This window comes from Trachypithecus francoisi, unplaced genomic scaffold (assembly GCF_009764315.1).
Source record: "Trachypithecus francoisi isolate TF-2019V2 unplaced genomic scaffold, Tfra_2.0 Lachesis_group8, whole genome shotgun sequence".
In the NCBI taxonomy this organism is placed as follows: Eukaryota; Metazoa; Chordata; class Mammalia; order Primates; family Cercopithecidae; genus Trachypithecus; species Trachypithecus francoisi.
The window spans coordinates 13,057,235-13,084,960 of record NW_022681473.1 but is presented as its reverse complement, the minus strand read 5'-3'; the positions used below and the strand labels follow the sequence as shown (position 1 = coordinate 13,084,960).

The 27,726-nt window shown below is 52.8% G+C and overlaps 2 protein-coding genes and 1 long non-coding RNA gene across 8 annotated transcripts; 1 reads left to right on the top strand and 2 right to left on the bottom strand.

Moving 5' to 3' along the window:
- Positions 1 to 10,337, bottom strand: LOC117079875. Of its 2 annotated transcripts, none has more exons than XR_004435639.1 (3): positions 10,308 to 10,337; positions 4,027 to 4,178; positions 1 to 2,057 (listed from the first exon to the last, which is right to left on the bottom strand). It is a non-coding gene; the product is annotated as an uncharacterized LOC117079875 (long non-coding RNA). The 2 variants fall into 2 exon arrangements; XR_004435640.1 differs by lacking the exon at positions 10,308 to 10,337 and adding an exon at positions 9,673 to 10,254.
- On the top strand, positions 10,301 to 19,734 carry CCDC86 (coiled-coil domain containing 86). The gene is made up of 4 exons (XM_033204100.1): positions 10,301 to 11,195; positions 16,293 to 16,422; positions 18,595 to 18,669; positions 18,862 to 19,734. The coding sequence occupies exons 1-4, from the start codon at positions 10,438 to 10,440 to the stop codon at positions 18,979 to 18,981; spliced, it is 1,083 nt and encodes a 360-aa protein (XP_033059991.1). The 5' UTR covers positions 10,301 to 10,437; the 3' UTR covers positions 18,982 to 19,734.
- Positions 19,590 to 27,726, bottom strand: PTGDR2 (prostaglandin D2 receptor 2). 5 transcript variants are annotated; one of them, XM_033204094.1, is made up of 3 exons: positions 27,571 to 27,685; positions 24,504 to 24,603; positions 19,590 to 22,385 (listed from the first exon to the last, which is right to left on the bottom strand). In XM_033204094.1, exons 1-3 carry the CDS (start codon positions 27,573 to 27,575, stop codon positions 21,186 to 21,188), a joined length of 1,305 nt encoding a protein of 434 aa, XP_033059985.1. In that variant the 5' UTR covers positions 27,576 to 27,685; the 3' UTR covers positions 19,590 to 21,185. The 5 variants fall into 5 exon arrangements, with proteins under 5 accessions (XP_033059985.1, XP_033059989.1, XP_033059990.1 ...); XM_033204098.1 differs by lacking the exon at positions 24,504 to 24,603 and having other exon boundaries at positions 19,592 to 22,385; positions 27,571 to 27,726; XM_033204099.1 differs by lacking the exon at positions 27,571 to 27,685 and having other exon boundaries at positions 19,592 to 22,408; positions 24,504 to 24,599.

Here is a 27,726-nt window from a genome sequence, read left to right as displayed (position 1 = left end):
ATACATTTATTGCTTGTTTTCAGGCGTTTGTGGTTACCATCGACGGTGTCTCACTTGGTTGCCCAGGCTGGTGTGCAGTGATGCAACCATAGCTCACCACAACCTCAAACGTGTAGGCTCAAGCAATCCTCCAATCTCAGCCTCCCCAGTAGCTGGGACTACAGGTGGACAACTTTTTAGGAGATATTTTTTAAGGCTTGCAGATATCTTCTTAGTAAACAGTTATTTGCAGTGCATTAATGGGTTTCAGAATTCAGGCTGCCCAGCCATGTCCACTGCTGGGGCTGCCAGCTGGCTGATCTCACAGCCAGGCTGGCCAGTGGATGCAGCAACTTGCAATGCACATTGCAGAAATACCCCCACAGAGGTAGGCTGGTGCTGGGGAGGAGTAACTTTTCTTTCTACTTAGAGGCATTGTCTATTTTGGCAAAAGGGACATCAGTTTCATTTCCACCAGCTAAGTGAGAATCTGCAGGTGGAAACCTGAGTTAACAGGCAGCAGATTTCTGATGGATCCCTGTGGTTTCAGTGTTCCTCTGATTCGTGTATCAGGAAGCTGCCCACCTGCCCAACCCATTGAGTCCCTTTAACTTGCCTCCTCCAGGAAGTCTTCTTTGACATTCTCTCACCTTTGGGGGCCTCAGCTGGTGAAACCCTATCAGTTTCACCACTGGACCTAGCTTGCCTTACTGGACTATCTGTATATAGATTCCAATCTTATCTCTCCCCAGCTGGACTCAACACAGTTTGAGGACAGCCTCTACATCTTCCACTTTTTTGTGGTCCCTATGATAGCCAGCATATGCCAGGCAACAAAGGAAGGTTGACTCGAATCACTCCTTGAACAATCTCCTAAGTATGGACCTGACGTGCCCCTAATACTCATCATACCTTTCCTAATGATTCTTTTGTGTTCTCTATTTCAAGAAAAAGTGGGAACGTTTAACTATTATTCTCCAGAAATTCCCACCACAATGTGAACTTGTCCTTATCCAGAAAGTAATTTCACATTATCATAACTAGAACATGGTCATGTTAGCAAAATTATCTCCAGGAATCATTATCAAAACGTTTGCCCACTTGATGTTTGTTTTGTAACCATTCATCTGAGAATTATTTATTGATCAATTACCAAGCACAAATGATCCTCAACTTAAGATGGTTCCACTTAGGATTTTTCAACTTCATGGTGGGTTTATTGGGAGGTAACTGCATCATAAGTTGAGGAGCACCTGTACTAGTTTGGGTTTTGGGGATATAGGAACAAACAAAATGGGGGGAAAACCTATCAGAGGGAACTGATATTCTAGTCAGTAGGAAATGGACTAGTAAAATATACTAACATATTGTGACTAAAGAACACGGAAGGGCTCACTGATCCAAACGGCCTCTGATGAAGCAATGGTGCTACAGTGGGCATCATCCCTACCAACCATATTTTCCCCAGGAAAGGGCACAAAAATGACCATAAGACTTTCCCCCTTGAGAGAGATGCCTGCGTGTTAGCAAACAATTTCTGTACCAGTTGCTATGTCACAAACCACCCCCAAAACTTTCTGGCGTAAAATAATCATGTTATCATGCTCATAGATTTTACAGCCCATAACTTGGACAAAGCAGAGCAGGAAGAGGTGATCTCTGCTCTATGATTTCTGGAGCCTCTGCTGGGAAGAATCCAAGTTGAGAGTGATCTGAGGAGCGGGAGCTAGAATCATCTGGAAGCATCTTCACTCATGCCTGGCAGATGATGCAGGCTGTCAGCCAGGACCTCAGCTGGGCTGCAAGCTAGAGCACTTTCATGGGCCTCTCCATGTGGGATGATTTGGACTTCCTCACAACATGGTGGCTGAGTTCCAAGAGTTAGCATCCTGTCCATGAAAGCCAGGTGGAAGCTCATAACATTCTTATAAACTAGCCTCAGATGTCACATGGCATGCTGGGTGTGCAGTGCCTCATGCCCGTAATCTTGGCACTTTGGGAGGCTGAGGCAGGAGAATGGCTTGAGGCCAGGAGTTCAAGACCAGTTTGGGTAACATAGCAGGATCATAGCAGGACCTCTGCAAACAACAAACAAAAAACAAACAAAAAAACAATAATAAGAATTATCCAAGTGTGGCAGTGTCCACCTGTAGTCCCAGTTACTCAGGAGGCTAAGGCAGGAGGATCGCTTGAGCCCAGGATTTTGAGGCTACAGTGAGCTATGATCTAAGTAGGCTGGGCAACAGAGTAAGACTCTGTCTCTGCAAATAACATGAAGAAGTCACATGGCGACAGTCCTGCCATACTTGGCCAGGGCAATTACAAAGATCCATGCAGGTTTGAAGTGTAGACCCCACTACTGGAGGGAAGGGGGTATCTAGGCCACATGGTAAGAGCACATGGATAGGAGATACTTTTGAGGCCAACTTGGGAAAACGCAATGTTCTACACAACCTGTGTCTAATTTCCGAACAAGTGGGATATCGTGATCTACCCAGAGTCATCTTGAAAGCAGAGAGCGAAAACCACTCAAGCAGAAGATAATATCTGAGTGTTGTATAATCTTTGGTTTGGAGCAGAGAATAAAACAGCAGCAGAACAACACTTCAGTTGATCAGCTCCTGCCCTGTATAGCAGGTACTCTTAATGATCTGAAATTTCTGCCTTATTTTCAAAGAATAGAAAAATTAGGCCTGGGCTAGAGAGGAGATTCATTCTTGATTTAGGTCAAGTGCCTAAAACACAGAGGCAAAGCAGTGTGGGTGAAACTGTACACACTTTGGAAGCACAGTGCTAGATTTAAACCCTCACTGTGCCACTTACCAGCTGCCTGTCCCTGGGCAATTTCTCCACCTCTGAGAAACAGTGTGGCAATATTAACTTCCTCGTGGGGTTGCTGTGAGGATTAAATGGGGTCATATCTGCCAAAGCCTTCGTAGCTACTCTGGAAAGAATCTCAATCATTTAAACTGCCAATGGAACTGATCCATTTTTATGATGTTTAATTCACTGCAATAAAATGTGTTCTCATCAAGACTGCTGACCATTCTTATGTCCGGAAAGCTTACCCTAAGTGACGTACTTTTCCATCGGTAAACATGGGAATGGGCCTTTTTGGGGAAATGATCTGCTTGTTTCTATAACTGTCCTTTGAAAGAATGCACCATGGCATCTGAGATCCAGAAGAACGAGCCTTGTTGATCCAGTGGGGTCCAGGAGTTGCTCTGTCCTTGGGGGGCTCACGTTCTGTTTGCTCCATGAGAACAGAGAAGGGAGACTGTTGACTCAGGGGAGGGCTCATCTCACCAACCTGGCATTGTATGAGCCACTGAATCAGATTTGGGGCTGGTTTTGGTCACCACTAGAGTGTCAGAGAAACTCAGTGGTAGAGAAAGCAGAGATTTTCCCTATCACATGGTCAACAGGAACCAAGGAATCAAGAAAGCAGGAACGAAGCTGATCCATGCTTCAGGGAAGGTCTTATAATTTGCTCCTGGTATGCTCCTCCTTGGTCACCAAGGCAGGGTCTCCAGGGGTTACCATTCAGATGAAGCCATCATATTGATTGGAAGGGATGACCATTACTTAGGCAGATCTCACACTGTGCAAGGGTCAGAGCTTTAGAGGAAATGAGAGAATAGGGAGAAGTGAACAGAGAGGAAGCCAAATATTAGAGGAAATGAGAGAATAGGGAGAAGTGAACAGAGAGGAAGGGAGGGGAAGTGACTCACTATGAAACTGTGATTTTTCAGGTCTTAGGAACTGAGAGTCCATATGTATGGGATGTAAACATGTGTGCCTACCCATCTGTCTGTCTAAGCTCTTCCACACACGGGAAGGAAGCCCACAGCTTTCACCCACTGGCAACATAATCACAAGGTCTATAGCTTTCCCATCTAAATGCAGCCCCATGAAGCTGAGATGGCTCATAGCCAGGGAATAGGGGCCAGATTCTGAGTTGAGAAGTCCTGAGTTCAAGTCCTGTGACTTAACATGTGGGTAACTTTCAGCAAGTCAGGTAACTTCTCTGAGATACCATCTCCTCACCTGTAAAACAGGGGAACTAATCCTTGCTCAGCCTTCCTCAAAGGATAATTTTCAGATTCCGGTGTTTATTATCTGTGCCTCCAAGATGCCGTAAGATCCACTAAGGCAGAGACCATGATTGCCCTCTTCCCTGTTGTACCTCTTCATGACACCTGTCATGAAGTAAATATTCAAAAAAGGCTGGTGAATAAATGAACGATAGTATGATGAACTCAGCCCCTGCCCTAGACAGAAGGCAAAGAAAGCTCTTCTTGCATTGCTCATTCCTTCCCACCAGATACTGCTCCTTAAAGTGTGGTCTGTGGACCAGCAGCAGCAGCAGCACCTGAGAGCTTGTTAGAAATGCAAATTCAGTCCGGGCGTGGTAGCTCACACCTGTAATCCCAGAACTTTGGGAGGCCAAGGCGGGCGGATCACCTGAGGTCAGGAATTTGAACCCAGCTTGGCCAACATGGTGAAACCCCGTCTCTACCAAAATTACAAAAATTAGAATTAGCTGGCGTGGTGGTGCATGCCTGTAGTGCCAGCTACTTGGGAGGCTAAGGCAGAAGAATCGCTTGAACCCGGGAGGCAGAGGTTGCAGTGAGCCGAGATCACACCACTGCACTCCAGCCTGGGTGACAGAGTGAGACTCCATCTCAAAAAAAAAAAAAAAAAAGAAATGCAAAATCATGAATCTCAATTTGGGGGGGTTCAGAGCCCAGGAATCTGTGTTTTAACACACCCCCTCCATGATGCCAACACTCACTGAAGTTTGAAAAGCATTGCTGTTGGACACACTGGGGTGAGGATGGAATGGGGTATGAGATGCCACGCCCCCTTCTTGAGTTAACTACTTTCCATCTGGTTCAGGTGTTCATTATCCAACCCACCCCATCTCTTCTTGGCCTGCCTTGGAAAGGCTGTGAAAGCTGGCAGGTGCCTGAGGAGGGATAGGAGGTCTTGTCTTCGCCTCCCCCTCCCCATGGCGACCTGGGAGTAGCAGGTCTGGCCCCTTCCTGTTTCAGCAGAACCTGCAGATACTGTGAGAGGATCAAGAGATAAGCTCTGCTCTCCTCAGCCCTGAGCAGGGGCAGATACATGAGAGCTTTGCAAAGTGGGCCTCTCCCAGGTCAGGCAGCTTCTCTGCACCCTGGCAATGTCCTGTAGGGGCAGCTGGGAGGTCTCAAGCTGGGGTCCCAAGTACCATTCCATCCTCCCCCATCCCTTGGCTCCTTCTACTGAGGTCTCTTCCCACCTCCTCTCAAGGATCTGAAACTGAGAGTGAGCTGCTGGAAGCGTGCAGCACAGATGAGCCTCTGAGATAAGCACACACGATAATAACTCACACAATCACCCTGGTCCTGTTCCATGTTCTCAGTGGCACCTGATTCAAGGTACCTAGAAGCAGCTCTTCACACGCGCAAAAGAGAAAGTAGGGGTAACTACTGAAGGAGGCGAGCTGGACTCCCAGAGAGGTAAAAACAAAATGCAACAGGGACAGATGAAGAATCCTGCACTATCCAAAAAAGCCAACAGTTCATGTCCAAGATCAGAGCAAGGAGGTCCTGGGAGCAAGGGAGCCTGACAGCCACGGGAACCAGACTGAGGGTTTCAATCAGATGTCCATGGGGTGGCTTGAATGCAATCTTGGCCACACTGATACAGATTATGGAGTAGGGAGGTGACAAATCCACTCAGCTCTCCATGGGGCAGTTAACCTTAGTGCCAGAAGGAGCTCTGGGCCCCACATTCTGGAAGCATTGTAGAGAACTGGTGTCTTTCCCAAAGACTTATCATGTTATGGGAGGAACAGGAGATGCTTAACCTGGATAAAAGACAATTCTGGAAAAGCTACAAGAAAACTGACTCCAAATATTTGAGAGAGCTCTGAGCGAAAGACAGAGCAGCTTGGATCCTTGCAGCACGATGAAGATTAGCGGAGGCCCAATTGCACCTCCATCCATCTGGGTCCTGCCTTCACTCCTGCCATGCTCAGCAACATCCTGGTTGCCAATGACACCCCAGACTGAGTCAGCCCCATGTCCCAGTCCTGGGCCTGGTGCAGGTGGAGGTTTAGGGCTTAGAGTCAAGAAGCCCTGAGCTCCAGACCTCACCCTGCGCCCTCTTCTTGTGTCACCCTGGCCCTGAAGCGCAGCCTCTCTGGGAGTGGGATTTCCTGGTCAGTAAAATGAGGACGATCACTCCAGCCCTGTAAGGTCATAATGAGGATCCATTCATTCAACAAACACATATCAAGCACCATGCTCCTGCTGAAAATCACCCTCCCGAACCGGAGGCTGGTCAGTAAAATCAGAAAAACAAAATGTGTTTGTTGAATTGGCCAGGCTGGTCTTGAACTCCCGGCATCCAGTGATCCACCTGCCTCAACCTCCTAAAGTACTAGGATTACAGATGTGAGCCACCGCACCCAGCCTCTCAGTTTCTTTATCTGTAAAATGGGAGTAATAACAACTGCACCTGCCTCACAGGATTATTGGGAGAAGCATTAAGACACGGACTTGTACTTGCAGAGTGCTTGAAACACGCATGGTAAGTGCTCAGTTAACGTTGCCGTGACCGCCAGGGGCCCTTTCCCTGTCCTTCTCTCAGAGTTGGCTTCTGGAGAAACCCAGCCTGAAACACTGGGGCAAGCAGTGATTGGTCCAGGCATTGTTTCAAGCACTCTGCAAGTACACCACCACACCAGGCTCTTCTGAAAATTTCAGGAGTCTCCTCTGGGCCTCTGCATACCACGTATAATGACAATGACAAACTGAGCTCAGGTGGGAGTAGGGGGTTCTGGGCCAGAGCCCACCTGATGCTGAGGCTGACAAAGTGCCTCCAAGTGTCTGGGGACCCACCCAAAGGCCTCTTCTAAAACACATCTCCCTCTCTCTGGTGAACACCTGAGGTCACCCTCTGAAGTATCTCAGGCAAGGCGAGGTGTTGAACAGAGAGCCTTGGGGACCCAGGTCCCTGATATCTGGGAACTGTCAGACCCTCTCAACCGCAGTACCCCTTTAGCTGAGGGGAGGTCAATGACTCAGAGGAGAACACCTGATCCCTATCTTCCGTCCATCTGCCAGCGCTTGGTTTCCGTCAGTCAGCAGATCTCAGGTTACATAAATAGCTGGTATTGCTGATTCGGCACATTCTGCACGATGGTGTGTGCCAGGTGGTACCCAGCACCTCCCAGCACACAGACCAGGATCAGGGTGAGGAATAGGTGAGCAGGGCCCACGTGGGGGCAGCTGCAAGGCAGCTAAGCATGCCACCTCTGGAACCACAATCCTGGCTCCTGAATGTGTCGCTGTCTGATTTGGGGCAAGCACCTTAGCCTTCCCACACCTGTCTCCTTGCCTGGGTAACAGGCAGATTTACTGGTAAGAGTTGTGGCTCTGGAATCAGACAGTCTAGGTATGGATTTTGCTTCCACCACTTATTTGTTGTGTGACCTTTACAAGTGTCTCAGCCTCTCTGTGCCTCAGTCTTTTCGTTTCTTTCTCTCTCTCTTTCTTTTTTTCTTTTTCTTTTTCTTTTTCTTTTTTTTTTTTTTTTTTTTTGAGACAGAGTCTTGCTCTGTCGCCCAGGTTGGAGTGCAGTGGCATGATCTCGGTTCACTGCAACCTCTACCTCCCAGGTTCAAGCAATTCTCCTGGCTCAGCCTCCTGAGTAGCTGGGACTAGAGGTGCCTGCCACCACGCCCAGCTAATTTTTGTACTTTCAGTAGAGATGGGGTTTTGGCATGTTGGCCAGGCTGGTCTTGAACTCTTGGCCACCAGTGATCCGCCTGCCTCGGCCTCCCAAAGTACTGGGATTACAGATGTGAGCCACCACACCCAGCCTCTCAGTCTCTTTATCTGTAAAATGGGAGTAATAACAACTGCACCTGCCTCACAGGATTGTTGGGAGAAGCATTAAGAAATGGATTTGTACTTGCAGAGTGCTTGAAACAATGCCTGGACCAATCACGGCTGGCACCAGTATTCCAGGCTAGGTTTCTCCAGAAGCCAACTCTGAGAAGAGGATTAAGTACAATATTTATCTCCTCTGAAAATGACCCCAGCAAGCATCTATAAGAAAATGGGGAAACGAGACAGGGATGAAGCGAAAAGAGGGTGCATGAGCAGGTTACCTTTGTGGGGAATACGAGCTCAATCCTGCTGGGGGTCTCTGGGGGCTGCAGAGAAGCCCCTCAGTATCCTACCACCCAAAGGCAAGAAAGCTGGGATGTAGAAAGCTGCAATAAAAAAAAGCAAAGGAGCGGCCAGACACAGTAGCTCATGCCTGTAATCCCAACACTTTGGGAGGCTGAGGCAGGAGGATCACTTGAGCCCAGGAGTTCAAGACCAGCCTAAGCAACACAGGGAGACCCCCGTCTCCGCGACAAATAAAAATAGCCCGGCATGGTGGCAGGAGCCTGTGGTGCCAGCTACTCAGGAGGCTCAGGAGGATTCCCTGGGGCCTTGGAGGTCAAGGCTGCAGTGAGCTGTGATTGTGCCACTGTACTCCAGCCTGGACAACAGAGCAAGACCCTGTCTCAAAAATAATAATTTTTAAAAGAAAACAAATGAGTGTAAGGGGACAGGGTCCCAACAGCGACCACCACACCAGGCTCTTCTGAAAATTTCAGGAGTCTCCTCCGGGCCTGTGCATACCATGTATAATGACAATGACAAACTGAGCTCAGGTGGGAGTAGGGGGTTCTGGGCCAGAGCCCACCTGATGCTGAGGTTGACAAAGTGCCTCCAAATGTCTAGGGGACACCCAAAGGTCTCTGAGAAACATCTCCCTCTATCTGGTGAAAAGCTGAGATCACCCTCTGAGGTATTTCAGGCTAGACTAGGATATGATCCAGTCGGCACTGGAGAGTGATCCCTCCAGCTGTGGACAAGAGCTTAGGAGGCAGGGCAAGCCTAGGGGGACTGGAGCAGGGCAGAGGGGCATAGTCTCCTCCAGCACCCTGGCAATGCCTGCCAGGCTTGGTTCTGAGTGTCGGATCATTGGGATCTCTAGGCAGGCGCAGGGCATTTAAGGAACTGAATGGAACTCACTCCTCTGACAGCTGCGGGGTGGATTGCTGAGCGAGGAGGTGTCCCAGCTGCTTCTCCTGTGGACAGCTGCATGGCAGGGGAGGAGTAGCAAGGCAGGCGAAGTCCCCCTGCAGGGGTCTCCTTAGCTCGGGAACATGAGGAAGTTGAGGACACTCTGACCCCTGATATCCTTGGACAATTTCCCAGGCCCTCTCGCAAGCCCCCAGCTGGAGAAACAATGGAATGGTTTCAAAAGAAACCACTGGAATGTTGGACAGGGGCCCTGGGACCTCTAATAGCCAACCCCAGGCAGTCCCAATAATTACGCAACTGGGCCACTTCCAAGATGTTCTTCCTAAGAAGCATGCTGTAAGTAAATCAAAGCCTCACTCCTAGGTCTCACAGGAAGGTCTACACAGCCCGACATTTCCCAATCCCACATCCCGAAAGTCTTCTCTAGGCCCTGGGAGGTCCAGAAGGCAACACCTGCTCACTGGTGAGGTCCCAAAGTGCTTAGTAAGCAAAGTACATTTACAGTTGAATAGCAAGGGAAGGGAGGGGAGGAGAGGCAGGTTGATACATGGGCAAAAACCACTGTCTGGGCTGAAAGGAAGATCAGAGATGATCCAACCTGTTTCTAGAACTGGGGCAGAAGAAGAGGGACGTGGGAGCGTACGCAGCTGGTGGAGGGCCCAGGTGAGCCACAGGACAAAGGTGCTGCATCTTATTGGTACCTCAGCTTCACTCATAGACGTTGAAAAGGCTGAAAAGGGAGAGCCATGGATTATATACGGAAGCACAGGACGGGAGAAGCAAGAGTGTGAACAATTAACACAGAAAAGACCGATCTTCCACCTCCACGACCCCCAGGTAGCATTCCCTCAGGCTGCTGGGAGAAGGACTCCGACAGGGTCATTTGGGATGCACGAAGCTAGTGCAAAATGACCCATACTACAAATGAGAAAACAGGCCCAAGGAGGGCAGGACCCTGCCCAACTGCACCGGAGTTGGCCACAAAACTTCCATCGGGCCTTGCCTAAGGCTCCTCGGACCTTTTTTCAACTCTGTTCTCTCCCTGAAATGGGTCCTCCCACTTTCCCTTTTCTACTTGCTCGCTCTTCTTTCCCCGGGAAACTTTGCAAGAAAGGCAAAAGCGAATCCTAGAAAAAAGACTGGCTCATCAATCACTTAACGAAGCCCGCGCGAATTGCGCATGCGCATGCCGAGCCCCATCCCACCCCCAAGTCCCGCCTCTGCCCCTCTCACCAACGCGGCCGCCTCAGCAACAGCCCCTCCTGCGCGTCACGGACGTGGCGACTCGTGACGTCATAGGAAGGCGCCGGTTGTCGGCGGGGTCTGCACGTGTACAGGGGTGTGGAAACTTACCCGCTGAGGCATGGATACACCGCTAAGGCGCAGCCGACGGCTGGGAGGCCTGAGGCCCGAATCCCCCGAGAGCCTCACTTCAGTTTCGCGGGTGAGACGGGCCCTTGTGGAGTTCCAGTCGAACCCAGAAGAAACGAGGGAGCCCGGGTCTCCTCCGAGTGTGCAGCAAGCTGGCCTGGGGTCCACGGAAAGACCGCCGGAGACAAGCCCAGGATCACCCCGTCTGCAGCAGGGTGCAGGCTTGGAGTCCCCCCAAGTGCAGCCAGAGCCAGGCCCAGGGTCCCCCCAGCGTCAGCAAGACGTACACCTGGAGTCGCCTCAAAGACAGCCGGAGTCCCGTCCTGAATCCCCACGATGTCAGCCGAAGCCAAGTGAAGAGGCATCAAAGTGTTCTCAGGACCAGGGAGTACTGGCCTCGGAATTGGCCCAGAGTAAGGAGGAGCTGACCCCGGGAGCCCCCCAGCATCAGCTGCCGCCGGGCCCAGGATCACCAGAGCCTTACCCCGGTCAGCAAGCTCCCGGTCCGGAGCCCTCTCAGCCACTACTGGAGCTGACACCCAAGGCACCTGGCTCCCCGCGGGGTCAGCATGAGCCGAGCAAGCCACCTCCAGCTGGGGAGACGGTGACAGGCGGCTTCGGGGCAAAGAAGCGAAAAGATTCTTCATCCCAGGCCCCAGCGTCCAAGAAGTTGAACAAAGAGGAGCTTCCTGTAATCCCGAAGGGGAAGCCCAAATCGGGGCGAGTTTGGAAGGACCGCTCCAAGAAAAGGTGAAGTAGGGGACAGCTTGGACAGGGGTGGCGTTCTCTATGGTGTTGGGACCCCGCCTTTGCCCTGCTGCAGCCTGGAGAATAGCCCCAGGGTTAGAGAGAGCTCACGTTAGTGAGGGTGTCAGCAAACAGGTAATTACAATCAGAATGTGGTAAAATGCCCTGGGATCCCGGAGGGGTGGGGCCAGGCCCTCATAGATCAATTTCTCTGATGCTTTTCCTCTTCAGGGTCCCTATGGGCCTCTCCTGTAGCACCTCAGTTGTGCATTCGTTCAACAGACATTTACCGTTTTCTACCCTCTAGTGAGGGAGGCAGAAGCAAGTAAACCAGCCATTACTTGATCAAAGCAGTGAAGTCTTCATCCAACATAGTCTGTTACAGTTATTTGCCTTTAAGATGAAAAGTATTACTGAGCACTGATTATATACAGCCTTTCAAACATGGAACAGCATGTATCATCACACTTAATCTGCACATCAGCCCTGTGAAGCAGGTGGTGGTATTCCTGTTTTTTGTGCGAGGAAACCGAGGCTAAATAAGTGGTAGGTACAGGATCTGAGCACAGATCTGATTCCGAAGCTTGTGTGCAAAACCCCTTTACCCAATCCCTGTAGATCCACCTTGAATTGGATTGCAACCTTCTTAAGGGGCAGGCACGAGATCTTTCTTGTCTTTCTGGGCCAAGAGCATAGTAAATGCTCAATGCTTATTTAAGGAAGGAACGAAGTGGCTCGTCTGAAGAAGGAAGAGTTTAGGCTGCCATGAAGGAGAGGTGTGGGGTTCAGTTCCAATTCAAGCTAATGGGAACCACAGGGAGAGTCAGGGATACATGCCTGTGAGGGGCCATGAGGAAGGTGGGTGTTTTTAGGGAAGAAGCTGACTCTGTGCCAGGCTTCGTGCTAGGCCCTTTGCTTGTACCTTTAAAACCCTAGGCTGTGGGTATTATCCCCCCACCCCTGATTAAACAGAAGAAACTGAGGCTTACAGAATAATTTATTGCAAGTCTCCCATGAGAGAGACTTTGAAGCTAGAGTGACTAGCTGTTGGAGATGTGGATGATGGCACTACCCCTCTGCCCTGTCCCAGCGGGTCACAGGAGAATGGCTGGGCCATTGATGGCCATGTGGAACTGGAGGAGGCTGGTCCATGTGGGAAGAGGGTGATGAGCAAGTTGAGCGAGTGAAGCTTGGGTCCTGGTACTCACGCTGCAGGTGGGGAGATGGGCTTGCTAAGCTCGAGGGGGCTGGGCCCATGCACAGGTGAGGAGAAGGGAGGGGCCCGCACAAGACACAGAATCAGCAGCTGGAGCAGAGTAGGAGGCCACAGATCACTTGACCAAGAAGTCTGGAGAGAGAGTTTGTGGTCCCAGCTCCCTGCCCAACTGCAGACCCTTCCTGACTCGCTGTTGCTCACTCAGAGCACGCACTCCAGCCTCCTTAATGAGGCCGGCAGGCCCACCCTCCTCTCCCCTCCATCACTAGAGCTTCCACACCGACGTCCCCTCCATGTTTCCCCCGTGCGTGACGCTCCCTCCTTCCTCAGCGCCTTCACACGTGCTGTTCCCACTGTTTGAAAGGCTCTTCCCTTGGCCAATCCCCCACTCATGTTTCAGGGCTCAGCTCAAATGTCACCTCCTCTGAAAAGCCTCTCTGGCTTATCCAACTAGGGTTAAGTCCCCATGCTTTATGTTATCATCGTGTGCTGTCCTTCTCTTTTGTAACACCTCCATTTGCACAAATGCTTATTTATTTCCGTGATTCTTATTGACTGCCTGTTAGCCTTTAAACCAGAGGCACCATGAGAGTGTGAGAGTGGGGACTTACCTCTCATGACTAGATCCCCCAGAGCCCAGCACAGAGCAGGCACTAAGCTGAACAAGTGGATGAATGAGGACAGAAGGTAGTTCGTTCATTCATCAGTCAATTGCTCGGATCTGGGGTAAACATGACTGTGAACAAAAAGCCTCTGCTCTCCTGAAGCAAGCGTTGTAATTGTGGGAAACAGATCAAGAACAAGTACACACATGATATGTCTGTAATAAAGACTTTAAAGAAAAATAAACCGGGATAGGGACCAGAGAATAACAGGGAGGGCAGGGTATTGCCACAGAGGTCAGAGATGGCCTCACAGATAAAGAGGCCTGAGCAGAGGGAGCCAGGCAGAGATCTGGGGAAACAGTATCCAGGCAAGAGGAAAGGGAAGTTCAGAGGCATTGGGGCGGGAGCAAGCTCCCGTTTGAGAAGTATTCCAGAGGTCTTGCTGCTGGAATGAGGGGGAGAAGGGGAAACAGTAGGAGATGAGGTCAGAGAGACAGCAGGGCCTGGTGACCCTTGCAGGGACTCTGGATTTCCTGAGTGAGCTTGGGAGCCATGGAAGGGTGTCAAGCAAAGGAATGAAATGACCTGACTTGTGGGATCAGCCTGGCTACTGGACACAGACATAGGCCGGCAGGAGTGAAGGCAGGGAAACCCACAAGGAGGCTGTTGCAAGAGAACTAAAACAGCTTCAGAAGCTGCAGGCAGGTCTGTGGAGAGGGGCCCAGGAGGGCCCCTAAATGAATGTTGAGGATCTTTGAGGAGCAGCTTCAGTGGGTGGTGAGTGAACCGGGAGATGGATGGGAAGCAGCTCCCGCTGCAGGGAGGAAGACAGCCACAGCTGGGAAAGCGTGTGTGGTGAGGGAGACCTGGCTGCAGCCCTGCCTTTGGGCTCATGCCAAACGCCACCTTCTCCATAGTGCCCCTCGGGCATGCTGTCTGCCTGCTCTGAGGCGTAGTGTTTATGGAGCACCTATTATGTGTGTGTGTGTGGATTAAATCTCCTACCACCCTTTGGGTTAGGAATGATTCTCATGTCCACTGGAGAGGATGCTGAGACTCAGAGAGGCTACCTTGCTCAAGGTCACCCAGGTGGTAAGTGGTTGGACTTGGAACCCAGGCCTGAGTTCCTTCAATACACAGGTAGAACCGATGGTCTGGAACTGCCCTGCCTCAGTACCTTAGCTGCCAGCCACATGTGGCTATGTACATTTAAATTAATTAAAATGAAATAAAATGTAAGATTCAGCTTCTCTATCAACACCAACCACATTTCTAGCGCTCAGCAGCCACCCATGACTAGTGGCTACCTTATTAGACGGTGTCAATGTGGAATGTTTCCACCATCACAGAAAGTTCTGTTTGACAGCCCTGCTCTACAGAGATGCAGCTCTGTGCCCTGTGGTTCTGTGTGTCTCTAGGCTCCCACCACCTTGTCCCTTCAGGATTCTTGTACCCCAGCTTGGGAAGCCCAGCTTTACAGTTATGGGGGAGGTCCATGTGGCGCCCCATTCTTAGTGCTTAGGAGGCCAGGACTTCATTGGCAGGGCCCTGGGAGGGGGAGAAGGAAACCAGGGAGCTGGTGGCAGGACTTTGGGAAGGGGAGAAGGAAATCAGGGAGCTGGTGGCAGGACTTTGGGAAGGGGAGAAGGAAATCAGGGAGCTGGGGCCAGAAGTCAGCAGGGCCAAGGGACACCAAAATGGGCCTTGAATCTAAAAGAGAAAGGCCTAACTTCAGTATGCGGAGGCCACCGAGACACTTCTTTGCATTTCGTTTTTACTTTTTTTGAATGGAAATTTTCAAGCATACAAAGAGCAAAGCTCTCAAGTCCCCATTATCAGCATCAACACAGTTCAGCATTTTACTAGTCTAGTTTCATCTTTGATCCTCGGCTCTTTTTTTTTTTTTTTTTTTTTTGAGATGGGGTTTCATTCTTGTTGCCCAGGCTGGAGTGCAGCGGGTGATCTCGGCTCACCGCAACCTCCGCCTCCCAGGTTCAAGCGATTCTCCTGCCTCAGCCTCCGGAGTAGCTGGGATTACAGGCATGCGCCACCATGTCCAGCTAATTTTGTATTTTTAGTAGAGACAGGGTTTCTCCGTGTTGGTCAAGCTGGTCTCGAACTCCCGGCCTTAGGTGATCCTCCTGCCTCAGCCTCACAAAGTGCTGAGATTACAGGCGTGAGCCACCGCGCCCGGCCAATCCTTGGCATTTTTTTTTCCCTGAAATATTTTAAAGTACATCCTAGATATATCATCCCATTCATAAATCCTTATAGTATGCATTCTTACGGAGATGAGCTTAGTTTTCCTGTAACTCTAAAATCATCGTCACTCTTTTCAGATTTCCCTGGAGATGCACACTCCATCTCCAGCTGGGGGAAGAGATTCTTGTTTTCCTTTTTCTTTTTTCTTTTCTTTCTTTCTTTTTCTTTCTTTCTTTTTTTTTTTTTAAGACAGAGTCTTGCTCTGTCACCCAGGCTGGAGTGCAGTGGTGCGCTCTCTGCTCACTGCAAGCTCCACCTCCCAGGCTCAAGCAATTGTTGTGCCTCAGCCTCCCAAGTAGCTGGGATTATAGGCGTACACCATCACATCCAGCTAATTTTTGTATCTTTAGTAGAAACTTTAGTAGGTTTTAGTAGGCTTGGTAGGTTTTGCCATATTGGCCAGGCTGGTCTCCAACTCCTGGACTCATGTGATCCGCCTACCTTGGCCTCCCAAAGTGCTGGGATTACAAGCATGAGCCACCACATCCAGTCTTGACGGGGAAGATTCTGAATCATTACCCAGAACTCTAACCACTCACACTGCTCTGAAATGGAATGGGCCGCCTCCAGAGGGGGTGAGCGCCCGACCTCCAGAGGCATTGACATCCGGGCCAAATGCGCTTGGCGGAAGCAGCAGAACTTTACAGCAGGGGGCGCGTAGCCTGGACTCTGCAGTCGCTGACAGGGTTCGAGTCCTGACTGCCACTTAGGAACAAGGTATCTTTAGTCAGCTATTTAACCTCTCCGCACCTTGGCCTGCTCCTCCGTAAGTGGAGAAGATAGGAGTACCCACCTCAGAGGCATGTAGCCAAGGCCTGAGAAATGGCAGCCAGCACAATCAGGGTTCCCTCCCACCCCAAGTTTCTGCAGACCTGGAGGGCCGCCTGTCGGGCCATCAAGGAGGTGGTTCTGCCTGGCCTCTGGGGAAGAAGGTCCAGAGCCTGCAGCTGAGAAGAGACAGGGCATGGGTGGCGCTCGCCCCACAGACCCTGTACGCACCCACTCTCCCCCGTTCAGATTCTCCCAGATGCTTCAGGACAAGCCCCTGCGCACATCGTGGCAGCGGAAGATGAAGGAACGGCAGGAGAGGAAGCTGGCCAAGGACTTTGCCCGTCACCTGGAGGAGGAGAAGGAGAGGCGCCGCCAGGTGAGGGGCCAGCCAGGCTGAGCTGGTGTCTGCTGGTACAACCTGAGGCGGGAGCTGAGGGAGGGTGCCTGGGGGAGGCCAACTTGGTTAAGAAACATTCTTGAATCTGAAGGCCCCAGGGAGGAAGGGCACCTGGCCAGAAGCAGAAGTGCAGTCTGGAACCACAGGGCAGGGAGGCCCAGGGGACCATCCAGTTTAGCCTGGGCTGCTGAAAGAGCCTCAGGGACAGGGATGGAGGGGGAGGACCAGAAGCAGGCCATGGGGAGAGGCCCAGGAGGAAGCCCTGGGTGGTAGGGCAATTAGTGAGATGGGGTCCAGGGCCTTTTGCTGGAACCTACTCAATTGGGAAGGGCTTGCAGATTGGAAATCCACGTCCCCGGTATGGCTGCTGTCATTCTCCAAGAAGCAGCCCACACACCTTTCCTCCACTTCTGTCCCCTGTCACCCATCCCAGTGCCAGGAAGCCCCTGTAAAGGGTCACAGCCTCACCCACATCTCCCAGGAACTTTTCAGCGGGGGGTGGGAGTGGGGGGAAGAGGCCATGCTTAGCAGGCAGCATGCAGAGAAAGCGGAGTGGCATTGGTCAGCACCTGCCCCCCAGGGCAGAGACATCAGTGAGAGGTTCTTCCTCCACTCCTTTAATGACCCCAGGGGTGTCGGAGGAGTGCTGGACGGGATTCAGACAACTCATCCCTAGCCCGTGGTCCCAGCCTGGCCACTGAGGAAAGCGGTGGGCCAGTCACTCAGTCATCTGTCCCCTGCTTTAAGTCACCCCAGCTCAGCTTACAGCTGACATCGGAGGAACGGTGTGTCTGCCACTGTATGCTGAGGCCTTATCTCTTTTCCTGCGTGGCCCTGGCTCCCTCTTGGGCAAGACAGAGCTGCCGTCTCACTTCTCACGGTCCTCTGCCAAGGTGCTCCTGCCCAGCCCAGGCCTGCCTTGACCACAAGAGGCCAAGGCTCACTTCTCCTTCCTCCCCCAGGGCCTAGGCCACCCCTGCTACCCCAAGTCACCAAAGCCAGCAGAGACCCCTAACCATGCAGCAACCTTGGAGCTGACGTCCCCACCCTGGCCTTGCCGAGGGACACAGTCAGCATGGCCAGAGAGCACTGGGCTTCCCCTCCCAAGACAGACTCCATCGAGAGTCTCAGTGTGCCCAGGGAGCTAGGGGCTGCTCCAAGCCCTGCACGTGCATTCCCTCATTGATTTCTCAAAACTATCTTACAAGGTAGATACTGTGGTCACTGTCACTTTAAAGATGGAGAAGCTGAGGCACAGACTTTGCTAAGGTCATCTGTTTAGGAAATAACAGGATCGGCCGGGCGCGGTGGCTCAAGCCTGTAATCCCAGCACTTTGGGAGGCCGAGACGGGCAGATCACGAGGTCAGGAGATCGAGACCATCCTGGCTAACACGGTGAAACCCCGTCTCTACTAAAAAATACAAAAAAAAAACTAGCCGGGCGAGGTGGCAGGCGCCTGTAGTCCCAGCTACTCGGGAGGCTGAGGCAGGAGAATGGCGTAAACCCGGGAGGTGGAGCTTGCAGTGAGCTGAGATCCGGCCACTGCACTCCAGCCTGGGCGACAGAGCGAGACTCCATCTCAAAAAAAAAAAAAAAAAAAAGGAAATAACAGGATCAAGATTTGAACCCAGCCCAGATAGCTCCAAAGCCTTTTCTGTGCAGTGCAGCCCCTCCCCAGCCCCACACCTGCGAAAATCTCAAGGACCCAGCCCTCACCCCTGACCTGGCATTCTGCAGCAGCGGGACTCCAGGGGAAGAGGGGGAGACCGTCCAAGAGGGTGGGAATGGGGGAAGGGCCAGCACCCCTTTCTCCCTTGGCAGTTGATGAGAGTGGCCCAAGGGATCACCGTCTGCATGTGCATGAATCTCTAGGTGGGCACCTCCATGTCTCAGCCCCTGTTCTCAGTTGCCTGTCCTGTACCCACCTCCCAACGTGCTGTCAGGAGCTTCCACCACAGTGGGCCCCTGGCACTAGACCGTGGCACAGGATTGCTCCCACTGGCCCTCCACCCACACATCACCAACCTGGAGCCTGGGTTAGAGGGCCTTTCCCCTTCTGGGAATTCTGCCTGCTCGCACTCCTCTGGGGCCTGAGAGACCAGGGCCACCTCCACTCCCCGACTCAAATCCCCTTCTCCTGAATGTTCTAGGAGAAGAAACAGCGCCGGGCCGAGAACCTGAAACGCCGCCTGGAGAATGAGCGGAAGGCAGAAGTCGTCCAAGTGGTGAGTGTCTCGTTTTCCCCCCCTTGCCTTTCTGCCCCGCTTGGGGATGCAAACCAGGGCCTCGACCCCTGCCTCATGTGCCCCCACTGTCGTGCTGTGATCTCAGGCCCCTGTGGAGCGGCCTTCCTCTCCCCTGGGAATTTGGACCAAGGCTGCAGCCACACTAATGCCCTCCCCTCATACCATCCCCAGATCCGAAACCCCGCCAAGCTCAAGCGGGCAAAGAAGCAGCAGCTGCGCTCCATTGAGAAGCGGGACACCCTGGCCCTGCTGCAGAAGCAGCCGCCCCAGCGGCCGGCAGCCAAGATCTGAGCTCAGGACAGCCCGAGGCCTTCCGTGGCCAACAATCATGTCAGACACAGCACCTCAGGCCACTGCTCAGACGCCTCTGCTGGAGCCAGCACTCCAACCCCGTGGCTGCAGAACAGGGACCCCACCCCGACCGGGGCTCCTCGGCCTTTGAAGGCTTCCAGGCAGGTCTGTGTGGGACAGAAGCCCAGAGGGGACCTGGGACCTGGCAGAGATGGGGGCGGGAAGAGATTCAGCCCCCATCCCTCCTTCCTCTCCTTCTCCAAGTGCCTTCAAACCAAGAACAGCAATTCTTCTGGTTCCTCAGTGAGCTGGTGGCTGGCAGGTGACTCCCCCAGCGGTGTATGCCCTTTCTCAGCATGCTAGGTCCATCCCAGGCCTGGAGGCTGGCAGTTGGGAATCCAGCTTTCCCCACACCTTCCCAAAGACTGCTCTGAGCACCTCCACACCCCACTGGCTCTGTCCCCGGTAAGCTGAATCCAGCTCCTCTCCACTTTTCAACACTGAAAGATTAAAATGGGGGGTTGCGGGGAGCAGAGTTTTCCCCCAGTACCTCCTTTCCCAAACCAGACTCTGCAGAAGCCCCAGAGAATCTGACTAACTCATGCCTGTCCAGTCTACAGCAAAAATGTTTATTGAGTGCCTGTTGCATACAGGCACAATCCTAGGCACCAGCAAATACAGACAATAGACCAAAGTCCCTGCCCTCAAGGAGCTTTCATTCTAATGGAGAGGAAACATAGTAAACAAAATGCACCACGTGTCCGATGGGGGAAGTGCTATGAGTAAAGGGAGAAGGGATGGGAGGGAGCAGGGGTGAGGTGTCAACACAGGGTGGCTGTGCAGCTAGCTGGGCACCTCACTGTTTCCTTTGCTCAACACCTGCTGTGGGCCAGGCCTTCAGTGACCCTGGCTTTGGTGGCAGAAAAAACACAGGACCAAGATCTCAAGAGTTTCTCATCTGCTTTTTCCACTGACGTTTCATCCACCAAGCAGAATTCACTGGCACCAGTTTTTCAGTCCCTGGGCTGCAGAGCTCAAACCCAGCAGTCTCTGACCCCAAGTCCATGGCAGATGGAGGAATGAGACGCGGTGCAGTGGAAGTGGTAGGTCAGAAATGCAAGTTACCCCTCCTACCCACAAATGGGAAATGGTAGCTGCCCAGCCCCATGCAGCCTGGAAGCGGGGGCTGCACAGATCTTGGGATTACCAGTGCCCAGAGGATACCCAGTGGTATCCCACAGAATACCACACCTGCAGGGAGGCTGGTCAGCTCAGCTAAGAAATGACATGTGCTGTAGTCTCGGAGTTGCTGTGCCCGTTCAAATTCTAAAGACCGAAGACTTTTAGTCATTTCCCCCGTTGGATTTGATTAGCCCCAGGTTTCCTGAGTGCTTGACTATGCCATCCCCTGCTTCTTCTGCCTTGGAAGCACTTTGGGCAGTGCTGGGTCACAGGGTAGCATCTTAAGTCCCTCCAGTAAGTCAGAGAATGTCCTCGCTCACCAGAGTCATTGAGCATGTGATGCTTAGGGTTACAGTGCAGACCCCTGTGGTCCTTAGTCCTGAAACTGAGTAAGTCACTTACCTCCCTGAGCCAGAATATGCTCAGCTGTAAAGACTGGCTAATAGAAGCTGCTCCTTAAGATTGTGGGATAAAGCGTCTAGGGCAGTAAGCATTGGCTAAATGAAGAGGGCCGACTGGAACAGTGCTTCTCAAACCTTTCCTCTCTCTTCTCCAAAAATACATAGCTAGTTTAACATAAAACTCCCTCTCCCATCATCTGGTAAAACGGAGCTCCAGGGAGACGGCCGTGTGCCCTTCCAACTCCACTGCCCTAGTGTGAGAAGTCTATTATGACTTTCACTTTGTGTTACTCCAGGCCTCCTCTGTGAACCTGCCGCACTGGCATCGCGGCCTGGGAGCTTGTTAAATGCAGACTCTCAGCACCCGCCCCGGCCTCCTGAATCAGCCTGCACTTAACAAGACCCCTGGGTTTTTCACAGGCACATCAAAGTTTGAGAAGCACTGCTTTAACTCACTGTTTCTGAAAAAGATTAAGAGTCTCCCGGGGCTCTTTAAAATGCAGATGCCTGGGTCCCGCCCCTCCGACTTTGATCACTGCGGCTGGAGTCCGGATATCAAGTTGGACCGCGGTGCCCTGGTGATGCTTTCGCGTGTGAGCGCTGCCCTACCTGGGCCGGGTTCTAACTCGAGGTGCTGCTCAGCGCCCGGTTCAGGGGTCCCCTCTGCGGGGACGCTGCGCAGCCGCCCAGCAGCCAGCCGAGGAGGCGTGCGGGGCCCCGCGGTTCCTCGGGGCGGCTGTTGAGAGCTAAGGAGGAGGCCGAGCGGGCGGTGGAGGGGCTGCGGCGGCGGCGGCGGCTGCTTCCCGCGCCACCCAGCTCGCTGTCGTCCACCAGCACGCTCTCCAGCACCGTGCGCAGCGAGCGCCGCAGCTTGCGCAGCATGTCGGGGCAGGTGAGCACGTAGAGCACCGGGTTGGCCACGCTGTTGAAGAAGGCCAGGCTGGTGACGAAGGGCAGCCCGCGCCACACAAGCGGCCGCAGCCCGGGTTTGGCGTGCGCCCGCGCCTCCAGCAGGCTGAACACGTGGTAGGGCCCCCAGCAGAGTGCGAAGGCCGTCACGACGGCCGCCACCAGGCGCACAAAGCGGCCGGGCCGCCGACGTCCGCGGTGCTGCAGCCGCAGGCTCACGGCTGCGTGGCTCGAGGCGATGATCGCCAGCGGCACCAGGAAGGCCAGCAGGAACTTGCTGACTGCCAGGGCTGCCTGGCGCGAGTTGCACGTGGCGTCGCGGTCAGGCCCCGGGTTCAGGAGCAGCACGTTGTAGTAGCACATGATGCGCCCGTCCAGCCGTGAGATGGTGTCCCGGAACACGAAATAGGGCACCGTGTTGAGCACCGCTAGCGCCCAGAGCACCAGGCAGACTTTGTGCGCTGCGGCCACGGTGCGGTGGTTCTGCGCCCACACCGGCCGCACCACCTGCAGGCAGCGGTCCAGGCTGATGGCGCTGAGCAGGAAGCCGCTGGCGAACATGTTGAGAAAGAAGATGGAGGAATGCAGTTTGCAGAAGGTGGTGCCCAGCTCCCACGAGTGGCCCACGGCCAAGAAGTAGGTGAAGAAGGGCAGGGAAGCAGAGGCCAACAGGTCAGACAGTGCCAGGTGCAGCACCCAGGTGGTGACCACGGTCTGGCGCATGCGGCAGCCCACCACGAAGAGGATGACTCCATTCTCCACCAGGCCCAGCAGCGAGGCCAGCCCGTGCAGCAGCACGGCCGCGTGGTCGATGTAGCGGATGCTGGTGTTGCTGTGGCTCCGGAGATGGCTCATCTCCTCTAGGATGGGACAGAGCGGCTTCAGCGTGGCGTTGGCGGACATCGTGGAGTTCTGCAATGGAGGGAAGGTGGCGCCTAGGTTGGCAGTGCAGGGGCCACGGGGGAACCAAGAGAGAGGCCTGGGGTGGGACCGTCCCCAGGAGATGCCCATGTGACTCATGAATATATTGGGCGGTGGGGGCGGGGGGAGTAACATCCCAGCGTTGCTGTGCCTGGGCAAGTCATTTAACCTTCCTGAGCCTTTTTCTGAATCTGAAACGTGGATGTCAGTCATAACAGCATCTAGCTCATAGAGTTATTGGGAGCATTAAATGAGTTAATACATAAAAGCATTTAGAACATGGCCTGGCACACAGCAGGCGCTGTATCAGTGTCATTGTGATGACTATGAAGCAAATGGTCTAAGATCACACAGAGAAATAGGAACAAGGTCAGGCCACACAGGACTCCTTTTTCCAATCCCCAGAGCACTGGCGGGGGAAGGAGTCCCCACAACTAGGGCAAGAGGGTCCTGCTGGCCTGGGGGATGGAGATGCTGCCCCTTCCCCCCCACAGCACCCCCAGACCTTGCCTCTCTAAGATCCTCCGTGCCGCTCCCCGCACTCAGTGGTGGCTGGTTAGATGTGTTGATTGTGAACAGTGGAACCAGCCCCTCCTCTGATAGTTGGAGAGGAAATAAGATAAGAGCCAGGAGAGCTGGGTAGGAGGAACTCCCACATGGGGCTCTGCAGGCCCAATGGGGCCAAAAGATCTCTCCCCTCTCAGGAGCAGCCACAGCAGCTCTCTCTGCCCTGTTCATTCATTTACTCCCTCACGCACTCATCCAAAAATAAGACGTGCATGCTCACATCCTCACTGAAAGCCTGAAAGACCACCTGATGTGAGGCTGGTCAGGATCAGTGAGGGCTGAAGAAATTGCATGAGGCTCCATGCAGGAGGCAGGGGGCAAGTAGCCAGGGACAGGGACCCGGGTTGTCCTGGGCACCAGTGACACTCCAGGTACTATGGTAGGTCCTTCAATAGGTGCTGTCTTTCTGGCTCTAGAAGAATGGTGCTAGTACTCCATCCCATTTTACAGATGAGAAAACTGAGCCTCAAGTTGTTAAATAACTGGCCCGGAGCCACCCAGGCAGCACACACATGTGGAGGAGCAAGTTTCATGCTCAGCCTGTGCTCTTTCCTCTTCCCCTACTCCAAGGAAGAGAGGATGGAAGAGGAAGAAGGAAAGTGGGAGAGGGGAGCAATGGGCTTTAGTGCTCATCTTTCTAGGGAAAGCACTGTTGGCCAGGATGAGAAAACCCACTCCCTTCTAGAGACCACAGTCCTTTATAGGGTGGGGTCCTGGGATATCAAACTAGAATTTTGCTGGCAGATGAGCCCCTTGGAGCTGGGGATCTGCAGGTAGATGGAAGAGGACCCTGTGCTTCCTGAGAATGGGCACTTCCTAAGCTTTTGGATGTGCAGAGCAGTTACTCTTGCAATGGACCTATGAGACCCCACTTTTCAGAAGAAGAAACGGATGAAGTTCAGAAAAGCACAGCAACTTGCCCAGCATTCCTCAGCTGCAGCGGTGGGGCTGGGTCTTCACTCCCAGCAGACAGCCAAGTGCTACCCACTGTCTGCCCTGAAACATTCCCTGCAGACCAGCCGCTGCTTATCCAAGTCCCATGGGGATGATCAGAGAGCACAGTCCTGCCATCCCTGGGAACCACCAGATCAGTCCTTCTGACTCAATAGAGACAGCCCCCAGCCTCCCAGAATTCTCAGGAGCCCAGCAGCTAAGGTCCAGCTTTGGCAGGTTAAAAAAAAAGAGGCAGACAGAGAGTGCAAGCTGTGGGAGTCCAAGACCTGAGTTTGAATCCCAGCTCCTCAGCTTCCTGGCTACGTGACCTTGGGCCAGTTACTCTAAGCCTGCTGGTGTCATCTTCCCACCCAGACTGCTTGTGAATACTGACAGACAGTTGAGTGGTTTCCCCTGGTACCTGACATCTAGTTAATGCCTCAAAGAAGCTAGTCCTTCCCTCCTCTGAGCACCAAGTCCCCCTCCAATCTTTGGTAAACTCTGCCATCCTAGCTGGTAACAGCCCTCTCACCTGGTGAAACTTTGCCTTCTCCTGTGGGTCCAGAGAGGGCGCTAGGCCGCTCAGCCCCTAGGCCACTGCCTCCTTACCTGGGCACAGAGGGAGCACAGGATTCCAGCCCCAGAGGCAGTCGGCTCCTGACAGCAGCTATACCAGAGGCAGCAGGCAGACAGAGGTGGGAGAGGGAGGCTGAGAGAGGAAATAGCTGTCAGCGCCAGTGCATGTGTGTTTAGGGGTGGGGTGTGGGGAGGCGGGGACAGCTGGAGAGTGAGTTGTCATAGGGGAGTTCAAGTATCATCAGTCTGCATCAGTGCTGGCAGCCCCTGCTCCACCCACCCCTGCTTCATGAAGGAGACTGCAGAAGCCCAGAGGGCAATGCAAGTGCACGAGAAAAAATCAATGTGTGCAAGAGAGTGTGAGCCCCAGTGTGCCTAGGGGTGTGCTTTTGAGAGTGACTGGCGTGTAGGATAAGTGCGTGAGAAGGAGAATGTCTGATCCATCTGTCCACTGTTCCTGGGCTGCCATCTCCTGACACCAGAATCCTCAGAGAAGAAATCCCTCCAGCTCTTCTGCGTTTCCCAGGCAGTGTGGGGGCCTCTCCATTAGGGACCCGAGGGCCCTAAGGCCAGGAAAGCACAGTGGGGTAGTAGAGGCAGTGGGAAGAATGCAGGCCAAGAGGTCAGTCATTTCTGTTTGCTGAGCCTGGGGTTGTCATCTGTGAGCGGAAGCAGTGACATCTGCCTTATGGTCCGTGGTAAGGGTTAAATGAGGTGGATTCCGCAAAGTTCATGGCACACAGTAAGTGCTTATAAAAATCAGCTTCCTGGCCGGGCGCGGTGGCTCACGCCTGTAATCCCAGCACTTTGGGAGGCCGAGGCGGGCGGATCACGAGGTCAGGAGATCAAGACCATCCTGGCTAACATAGTGAAACCCCATCTCTACTAAAAATGCAACAAATTAGCCCGGCGTGGCAGCAGGCGCCCGTAGTCCCAGCTACTTGGGAGGCTGAGGCAGGAGAATGGCGGGAACCCGGAAGGTGGAGCTTGCAGTGAGCCGAGATGGCGCCACTGCACTCCAGACTGGGCGACTGAGCAAGACTCTGTCTCAAAAAAAAAAAAAAAAAAAAAAAAATCAGCTTCCTTCCCCTCTGAGGGAAAAATGAATGTAGGCTCTAAGGCAAAGGTCATATCGCTTTTATTTAAAACAGGCTCAATTTTGGGAGGCCGAGGCAGGTGGATCACTTGAGGTCAGGAGTTCAAGACCAGCCTGACCAACATGGCAAATCCCCCATCTGTACTAAAAATACAAAATTCAGCCGGGCGTGGTGGCATAAACCTGTAACGCCAGCTACTTGGGAGGCTGAAGCATGAGAATCACTTAAACCCCGGAGGTGGAGGTTGCAGTGAGCTGTGATCATGCCACTGCACTCTAGCCCGGGCGACAGAGTAAAACTCCATCTCAAAAAAAAATGGAAATTTAAACAACAACAACAACAAAAAAAACAAAAGCAAACAAAAACAGAGAAAAAAAAAAAAACAGGCTCAAAACCCTAAGATAAGAGAAGTTTACATTTCATTGTTCCCTAACTCCTTACTCTCATTTGCTGACCAAGCTTCCTGGGGTCAGGACCACCCCTTCAACCTCAGCATCTCAGCACCTAATGGGTACTCATTAAAACATGTTAAGAACTCAGTATCCCTGTATCAAGGCAAGGGCACCTCCCATGGGATGGACCGCACAAGCATCTTCCACTGAGGCCTAGGCTTAACGCTGAACCTAATGCATCATACACTCTTGCTGAGAGGCTACCATCATGAGTGGAAAATGAGGCAAATGCTATGCCCTGGTGATAGGGATAATACATCTCATTGGAGCCCAGTATGGCAGACCAGTAAGAGCCTTGGTGATCCAAATCATTAGCAATAGGAAAATGTCTCCTCTCCCCCAGGTCTGGGAGGTCTTGACTTCCAAAGACAAATGCCTGTAGCCCTTCAGAGAAAATAGGTGGGTGATTCCATTCTGCTTGGGGAAAGGGCCCTCTTTTCCACCCACCCCCGAAGCCCAACCCACTGAAACAGACAAGGCCATGTGTGCCGTGTCTGCGCACAAAGAGTGTCAGGCTTTGATTAAGCCCAGGGACTCTGGGGCCACTGCCAGTGTTCGGATCTGGCACACTCACTCCCTAGCTATGTGATCTTGGGCAAGTAAATTCATCAGTAAAATATGAACTTTAAATGGTGTTCCTTCTGCACAGTCCCACCCTCAAAGGACAGGGGTTGGAGCCCAGATTTCTCTTTGGACTAAGAAAAATAATCACCTCTTCCCCACCACCCCACCCCACAGACACATCTCAGCACCAGGGCATCAGGCTTGAGATAAGACACAGCCCTTCCTCTGGATCTCAGCCTACCCTTGCCCCCTCCACTGGTTCCCTTGTGCAGTGAACATTCTGCACAACCTCTCCTGGCAGCCCTGCTGAGGTTCTTCTTTTCTGGCTAAAAAACCCTTACTCCTCTGCCCCTTCTCAGTCCTTGTTTCCAGTCCTGTAATCACTGTAGTGGCTCACGTCCAGACCTCTCTAAAGAAAACTTATTACTAAGTAAACAAAAAAAGCTACTAAGCTTAACGAAGTTACCAAAACAAACCAAAAAAGGTATTCCAGATAAGCAGGCCCCAGAGGAATTTTCTGAAGAAGAGCCGTGTCCTGCCTTATCCCATGCGCTGTGTCCCCCAGGACTGGGAGAAAGATGCAAGCTACGCTCAGGCTCAGGCCCTAGTCCCTAAAGCACAGCCTCCTCCAAGGCCTGGAACTTAACATCAGAGCCAGTAAGAGTGGAAGTCGGGTCCCTCGCTGCCTCAGCACCACCTTCTGCCTTGGAGGAGACGAATCTGAGCCTGTCGCTTCCCGCCACACAGACCTCTGCTGCATCTCTGCTGCCCATGGGAGCTGTCCAGATTCCCAACCTAGCAGGATCCAGTGCACCAACCACCAGTCCCTGCACCCCCTTCCTCATGTCCACAGCTACCCCATCCTTTCTTTCCCCACCTCCATGCCTTGGCACGTGCTGCTGGGAGTGCTTCCTCCCCTCCACGATTCATCCTGCAGGGCCTCTTTCTGAGACCATCAATGTCGCTAGATACTCAGAGGATACTTACAGCATCAGTGTTTAACAAATACAGTCAAGGGAGCAAAGGAATGGAGAAAGGGCCAACGGAGCCCTCAGGCATAGGCCCAGCCCAGATGGGCTCTCTTCTCCCTCTAGCCCTGCCTTAGGAGGAGGGTTTTTAATGTTCCCTTCTGGCCACTTTAAA